We start from the raw sequence: 8671 nt of genomic DNA, 5'->3' as shown, positions 1-8671 counted from the left end.
CAGTTTTAGGCGATTTCGACTAAAACTAGTGTTCTCTCATCTGTGACAACCTGAAAACCACGAGCGGTAGGAATGTTACAATCTAGAGTCATGAATACCGTCATCACATCAGCCGTCCTGTTACGTAAACCCCTGGTCCGCTGATTCTTACGCTTGTGGTCTGAATATCAAAGACCCATTCGAGAAGGTTGAACTCACAAAAAAACGAGAAGTGTCAAGGATATTCCCCGCGTTAAAAGAACGCAAAAGACAGCTATGGTATCCGACCGCGTCATTAGAGGCTTTACTCTCTATTACTACGATTATAAACAACAGAGGCATTAAGACATGCTCTACAGGACAACTCATTTCATTTCAAACTTTTCATCAAAGACATTGACTAGGGAACTCACACTCAGTTTCTTCTTTCTCGATACTTTTGCGATCAGTGCTATCTTTTCGAGGTGTATTCGAAGGCTTTATATTGGCGTAATTATAAAAGTTTCAACAAAAACTTATTCGGAGATATTCATATAACAAAATACATGTAAAATTATTCAACATACAAAGCGTGACAGTGCTGCACTGAGAATGTACGCAAGTTTGTTCCTGGCTATATGTGTTCAGAAGTGTATCTGAAGTTCATTCTTTGCCAGTGTTTTCAACGTCCAAGCTTGTTGCTTCCTTCTACAGAGAAGTGATCAGTATCCCGACGATTTTAAGTGTTGCACTACTTTCCCTACCAGGTCGTTCAGTTGTCCTGCTTGCTGGCCTTCCTCATATCTCCCCACTACAAGAAGATCCTTGGTTTTGCCAAAGCAGCCCCCACCGCATCCCTTTTTCTTGAAATAACACATATCTTCGTCGTTGCGAAGAACCATGAATGTTTCACCCGCTATACGAACTTCCGGGCAACCGGCGGCACCCGCTTTTACAGCTTTTTCGCCCATTTTAACTTCCTCCGGCGTCATTTTTAGCTGGTCTGTAGTGTAGGCACCACCAGTTTCTATTTGATATATACTTGCTTTGAATCCTGCACCTGTAACAGACGCAATCTGTGGATCCCAACTCATTTTTGCAGTGTTACTTTGTGTCCACAAAGGTCGGCTTACTTTGCTTCTGCTTTATGGATCATGTCCTAATCGTAACGAGGTCATATACACTCGATTGCAAAATCGTTGACAGGTAAAAAGCATAAACCGTGAACGATGAGACCCATGCAACGGATTTGTGGATAGTGTTTAAACAATAACCTCATTTCCATAATCAACACAAAGCTGTTTCCAGCTTATACTCGGGCCATATTTGACTGTATGGTGCATAAAGCCTACAATCTTTTAACAGTGATAACCTCCAGCATCGCCAATTCCCCCAAATAGAGCCTGCGAGCAAGCTCTCTTGGGGGTGGATCCTCTTTCTGCCTTCCCCCCACCCCAAAGAGAGCTTGCTCGCAGCCCAGGCTACCAAATAGATAGATACAGAGATTTAGTGAGGCAATAAGTGACCACCAGATAGAATTGCATTTCTTGCAGTCAGAATGAAGTACAGGGGAAAACGACAATTGTCATACGAATGCTTTTTATAATCCCCGGGCTTTAACGTTTTCACCTTTCGTTTAGAGACAGAAACCATTTGTACGGTCCTGATCCTGATATGTATATGTGACGCCGGGTCGATGACGGATCGTAATTTAGACCCCGGGGGGGGGGGGGTACTCCCTTATGTGACCTAATAACGGGGACGTGCAGCTCGATGGGGTATGGTTTTCAGGGTGTTTTGTCTTGAACGGGGTTTCTATTTCATCACTTTCTGTCTTAAACAGGGTATCCCTACATGGCCTAATGGCTTAAACAGATTGTGATTGCCAGTGCATTAAAATACAGTAAGAAACTAGTGTATTCTTATTTCATTCTAGTCTTAAACAGGGTGTGATTTTGAGTTAAATGTCTTAGAAAGGGCCTGAAAATTTTGAATTCTGTCTTAAATGGGATAGGGAAATCGGAGAATTGTGTCTTCAACAGGGTCAGGGTTTGAACGCCCGGGCCGCACCTCCCTACCCAAGCATCTGCTGGGTACGCCCCCCCCCCCCCCCCGGGATCTAGAGTAACGTTACGCATCACGCGTACGTTTATCTCGGGGGGGGGTTACTTCCTTATAAGAGGCTAATGGGGATGTGCCGCTGGATGGGGTCGCATTTTCACGACTGGATTGACTAGAATGGGGTCGCATTTTCAATAGAGTTATTAGAATGGGGTCGCACATTTTCGGATTTTTGGGATGAGAAAATTCTATTAAGTAGGGATTCAAAATGGTCTCGGTTAAAAAGTTCAGAAAGTTGTTGTTTATTAAATGTAACAATCACCTCGCATTACATTCCGTTCTTGAAAGTAGATGCATAAATAGAAAGTGACTTAGTTGGGATCGCAAAAATTACATTTTCCCAAAAAGTGACTAAGATGGGGTCTATAACTGGCCACAAAATAGACTATAATGGGGCAGGGGCTCTGACAGGCCAGCGGCACATACCCAGCAAAACTTAACCCAAGTACCCCCCCCCCCCCCCCCGGGACGTTTATATCCTTGTCCTTTTCAATGTTTGGCTGTTTATTATTTTTAAATGAAATTCAGGGGAAAGCATTTGTTATCACCGTTCATTTGAAGACAGAAACCATTTCTACATTCATCTTATCTCTCGGCCCATCGCGACTCCAAAAAGAAAAAAGAATTTGATAATGCTACCGAAACCTTAACTCGGTCCGCCTTACGGCCCCAGTAATAATTTACCATTCTCATTCTTTACAATAAAAATACAGTGCTGACTTAATTCTTCCAATTAATAAACTACCAAATATAGATTGACTGATTTGAACTTAGGCAAATCGCGAATTGTATATCACTCAAATTGCAATTGGCCAACTTGGACAGTTTAAGGAAAGCTTGGACAGTTTCCATCATTCACTACGTGCAAACAATTTTGGTCATCAACTGTTGCACGAGAATAGAATATTATGCAAGTGGATTTAGGGTCTCTGCGTTCACGGTTTATGCTTTTTAGGTGTCAACGTTTTTGCAATCGAGTGTGTATGCGGAGTGATGGGTTGGCAACTGATGAAAGGTCTGAGAAAGTACTGCTGTCTGATTGGTTACATTTTCTCATCTGGGAATTCAAACAAATTAAATCAGCGCGGGCCGGGAGCGCGAGTTGGAGCATCTTGTGTTATAATTATGAACTTGGTTGTTTTATGGCAGCCGTCACCGCCAAAAATACAAGAGTGTCAAATGGCATACCGGTAGTGTAAACTGAAATGATCCAGTGGTGAATTGCAAAATGGATTAATTGTTTTAAAAATGAAGCTGCTATATGGCGGGCCATCGCGGTCAAAAGTAGATATCGCGATATCTCCATGATATCTCTTATTATCATGATATCTTGATATCTTAACAAAGTGATTTCTTCGATTCGAGGCTGAAGTAAGTCATGACGATTTGGAACAGTATACCAGAAAATTTAACCTGGTAACACGTGAAATCGCTGAGAGAGAAGACGAAGATGATGCAGAGAACGTTATTGAACTAGGAAAACTTCTGAATGTTAATTTGACGCGTGGTGACATCGACATAGTTCAATTTCTTCAAGTGAACATTCGACAAAATTTGGCATTGGGTCTCGATATCTGCAACAGTAATATCACTGGATTCTACTGAAACGGTACTCGCAGTAGATTTTGCCTCACTCGGTAAGCTTTTCAGTTGTTTGCACACTTTTTCCTACAATTTTGCCACAGAATAAGATATTAGTCATTCTTTTGCATTTAAGCAGTGCTGACATGTTTGGCTTTATAAATTCGATTCAGAGCAGCCTTCCAATCGATCGATCTTTACGTCGGAGCTCGTGGAGACTTCTAGAATGCTTTTCAGTGATTAGTGAACCATTTCTTGGCTCGATAAGACGGAATCACATTCTCCAACAGCAACAGCTTCGTGGCTCTAAGTTAGCTAGAGCTTTCCCAGTATCTTTGAGTCCACCCAGACTAAATTCCTCAGTTCTTTAATTAATTATATTGCTAGTCAGAAATCCCATACAAGCAACCATTGTATTATTTGTTAATTTGGATACCGATCCAAATTAACTATTAATTTGGGTACCGAAGATATTTTGAAATAATATATTCCTGACAAAATCAGCATTATTTTTTACCCTTAAAGTGCTACTACGATCAAATTTTCGAATACCTTTTATTTGCGGTTGATTGGTAGTTTATGTCCTAAAGTACATGATCTCCAAGTTATATCCTCATAAGATGAAGGAAAGTGCGATTTTTTTGCGCTCAAACTCCACGAATTTTCATCCGCCATTGAACCGCCATGTTCCTGCGGCCTGGTAATGGTGTCCAATGACAATGAAGCCCAGGCGAGCCCTACGAGGCTAACTTCTCATACGGTTTCGAACACGTTTTCGAAAAATGTTTCGTTCTTTCAATGGTGGGAAGTCGCTGTGTTGTTCAGTGGTATAACAACTGCTCTAATCGAGCGGCAGGAATTGCGCTGCATGCGAGTCCGGCCGACAGAACGAGAGATGTGTGGGTCCAGTTTGTTGTCTTGCACGTTTTGCTATTTTCTCGGTTTAGTTCGAGGGACACTTGCGCATTCCACCCAAGTCAGTGAACACAAATTAAACCTGATCTTTTGAAAAGGGTAAGCGATCAGGAGATCGTGGACCTGAAAAAATCTCCGAAGGGGAAGGAGCGGCAAAAGGTAAGCTTATGTAAAGTGGGCGAAATGTGTGAATATTGTTTGTTATCTTTGGTGATTCCTCGATACCTTGTTCAGCACCCATACAAATAGCAGTCACAAATTTTTATACACATTTTATATTGCGTTTCTAAAGTACTAAACTTTGATTGAACGAGTAAATAATGTAAGTGCAACTAGCTCCCGGAACTAGCTTTTCCCTCCGAAGCATTTCCAAAACATCTCAGTGCGATAAGAGTAAGCTTGTGTTTACTTTGCTTGTGCAAAAGCTTGTGGCAAAAACTGTGCAAACAAACGCGAAGAAAACCACTTTAATTATCCATTTTCACTCAGCTTTCGACAAGGTGGTCTTTGGCGTTTACAAAAGGGTTCCTTCTTTCTTTTAAGTGGTTTTCTTGAAGAAATAGTTTGAATTTTTGGTTTAAGAAAGGTTTTAAGAAAACCTCACATTCAGTTGTTTCTTATCAATTAGATTCAATTGGTAATGTATTTTAAAGTTTGATTTATTTTTCAGACGCTGAGTTGCAACAACGTCAAAACCCAGCTCTTACTATTAAATACAGGCCAAAACAAGCCTTGCAGAGCACAACACGTGAAAAATGTGGACAGCCAAGAAAAGGCCAGTGCTCCTCTTTAAACTAGCAGTTGAAGAGCACTGACCTCTCTCAAGGGCTTTTCTTGATCTTTTGTCATCAACCACCAGTTGACAAATAGAATCAATAAAAGAACTGTTTTCTCTTCATTCATCATGCCTCCTCTTTGTAACTCTTTCCATTACATAGGCTTCTGTTTTAGGGAATAGTCAGAAATTAGTGGGGAGGGGGGGGGGGGGGGGGGGAGTGAGGTGGAGATTTTAAATTGAGCAATGAAAATGATGTGACCCTCCATAGTGATGCAAATGAAATTTCATGACCCTCCCCCAGAACAGGTAATACAATGTAGCTCAAATACCAGAAAAAGAAAACAAGAATGGAGGCAAACTGTAAGTTACTTACTGGAACCATTTTGTCCCAACATAATTCAAATCATCTATAGAGCCCATTTGCATCATATAACTCCATTATGCTAGACATTTCCTTTACATTAATATTTTAATACTTAATACTTGTCTTGCTTTTGTTAAATAATGACTTAAATTAACAAATTTTATTTTGTCTTTTGTAAATAACTCGCTCTCCCTGTCATACTATAAATTATGATTGCAAGAGGATAAATTTATGTGACCCTCTGTTTTCACTGCTTATTCTTTCATGACACTCCACCTCCCCCCCTCCCCACCCCCTGCTCCCTGCTAATAGGGAGCTGAAGCACAGACATTCCTGAGCCATGTATAGCAACCAGAACTTAAATGTTTTCTCTTTTGGTGTGGTTTTAAGTAAATACTTATTTGAATATAAACAATATTAATATGGTAGCCATTTTGGAATAAGGTTTATGGTTCATTGTCTGCAGTACATTAATAATTTTATTTTTATGTTCATTTGAAAAAGAGTGCCAGAATCTTGTTTCACCAATAAATTTGTTGTTGTACAAATGAAATTGAATCTACATTTTCTAAGAATAAACACTGATCAAGAAGAACAACCTTGAGAAAAAAATCAAAGGTGGCTCACAACAGTCTCAACTTTACTTCATTTTGGTAGCATGCATTTGCCCATCTCTCTCTGCACCAAAAGTGAAAGTAACAAGAACTGTTACCACAGCAACAGTGTATCAAACTCATCAACACTTGCTTGGGGATTTGCCCTAAGACATGTACGACAAAGGATGTTTGTTGTTAGGTTGATTTGACCCTTCATTAGAATAAGCAAAAAAATTTCAATTAATACCTGAATCACAAACTTTAACTCCCAAGAATATTGTTTTCAATGTATATTTGCAAAATTCCTACTTTTCCTCCCCTCATTTGCCTAGGTGGATGCTTGTTACCAGAAAGCATGCCTTAATAAATTTTCATTTATAAAGCTAGTCATTTCTTCAGTGCGTTAAAGCATCCAGTGCAGTGGTGTTTAACCTGATGTGAGCCACCTTAAAAAATATATATGTACACAGAAAAGACTGTTAATACTGTTACATTGTTCATGATGGTGCAAGGGAAGAAAACAAATCATTGCAAATTGTTGTTGCCTTGCAAATTTATTTGTTTATTGATTACTGTACTCATTCAAATCTGGATACAATGATGTCCATGCAGCACCAGCACTCTCCAGGCTTGGTACGTCGCTCAAGGTAGGAATTTGAACATTTGCACCTAAGAAAATATTGAACCAAGAGGAAACTTAGCATCAATTACAAGGGAACGATCAGCTTAAATTCAAGCCATTGTACAGAGCTTTTCACTACAATATATATTCTTTTTCCATGGTAAAAAAGTGCAAAAACAGTAAGCTTACTCGGAACCGAAACTTAACTGTGCACTCTAATTTAACACCAAGGCAAACTTTCGAAAGCAAAGCTAAAAACCTAAACTTGACTTCGATTTCAATTCAACTGAGTCTCCGGTAGCCTCCCTCCGGGGAATGAACTGGCTAGTAGACAAGAGAAATTGTTGAGGATTCTCAAGCACTACACTTTTAAAGCTTGCCTGTTTTGTTAATACAACAAATAACACATCTAAATATCAATCTCTATCTCTAATATCTTACCCGAGAGATGAACGACTCAGCAAAGTCTGCTCTTCCTTCTCTTGTAGCAAAAGCGCTAGCTGCTGAACTTATTCGGCTGCCTCTTTTTCAGACGGAACTAGCTCTACAGAGTCAGGACTTCTTAATTTCCTTTGCCTATATCATGCCAAGACGATGCAGGAGAGCTTTCTGTGGTCAAAACAGCTCTGAATTCTCTGAAATTCGTCGCCAGAAGGAGGACTACAGTACTCGCTTGATCAGCGACTTGAGAGTATTACGTCACGACAAAAACACAATAGGTTTGAATAAAAATACCGCAACTCCAATCACTTTCATACCGCGGGCTCACTGGAACATAAATTCATAATGGCGGACTCGAAAACACCAGTTTTCAAGGCTCAATATTTTCAATTTACGGGGCCCAAACTTCATTTCAGTGACCAAGACAGGTACAGCCACATCGGATAAGCTGTAAAGAACGTATTTTTGTTTCATACGTGACATGAAGTTTTGATCGTAGTAGCACTTTAAATAATACACGATATAATTAATAGGTAATACGACTACATGCTTGTCCAATTTGGAAATAATTGGATTCAAATAATTCCTCGGACTGCCAAATTGGACTCGGCCGCTTTGGGATTTTTCTCATCCAATTATTTCCAAATTGGACAGCATGTAGTCCTATTACATATACTAATTTCCAATCCAAACTACTCAGTCTAGGTTCTCAATGTTTCCTAAGACACACGAAGGAATGTTTGCTCGCCAAAATAAAAATTAGGCACAAACCTACATATCCCTTCATCATTGACCTCAAGTATCTTTACCAAATAAAAACAAGAAGAAGAACCTCAGCGTTCTCCCAAATCGACGTTTCAGCCCATCGAATCTCGGATGGCGCATCCAGAACACCTCATGTAAGCTATCACCGAGCTGTAACGTATAATGACAACAAACCCACCTAAGATTGCGCAGTACGCTATACGCGTTGGAAATCATCCTTAACAGAGACACGCAGTTTTTTTTTTTTTAATGATAACTACCCAACGCCATGGCCAATCAATTTTAATGCTCAACAAAAATTTTATTGAAAATTCTTCTACTCAAAAGTGTTCTAACCGGCACCTCCTAACCCTTGATTATTTCTAGTCATTGACATGTTTTATCACATTTTAGCATTCATCACATTCTTATCGATTTTAACTGTTTGTAATATATTTATGCTTAGTTTATTTTTACTCGCAGTTAAAAATGACCACGGAGAGTTCGAAACGTCGTGACTTTTTAGCGTTAACTTTTGTTACAAAAAAGAA

The 8671-nt window shown here is 39.7% G+C and overlaps 1 protein-coding gene across 1 annotated transcript; it reads right to left on the bottom strand.

Annotated features, from left to right (window-relative positions):
• Positions 1–680: 680 nt before the first annotated feature.
• On the bottom strand, positions 681–1052 carry LOC146461170 (uncharacterized). Its single transcript, XM_085087176.1, has one exon. It carries the CDS (start codon positions 1050–1052, stop codon positions 681–683), a length of 372 nt encoding a protein of 123 aa, XP_084943302.1.
• Positions 1053–8671: the final 7619 nt, after the last annotated feature.

This window comes from Pavona decussata, unplaced genomic scaffold (genome assembly GCF_977016875.1).
Source record: "Pavona decussata unplaced genomic scaffold, jaPavDecu1.1 SCAFFOLD_201, whole genome shotgun sequence".
Classification (NCBI taxonomy): Eukaryota; Metazoa; Cnidaria; class Anthozoa; order Scleractinia; family Agariciidae; genus Pavona; species Pavona decussata.
Note: the sequence above shows the minus strand (reverse complement) of the source record. Positions and strands in the feature narration are given on the sequence as shown.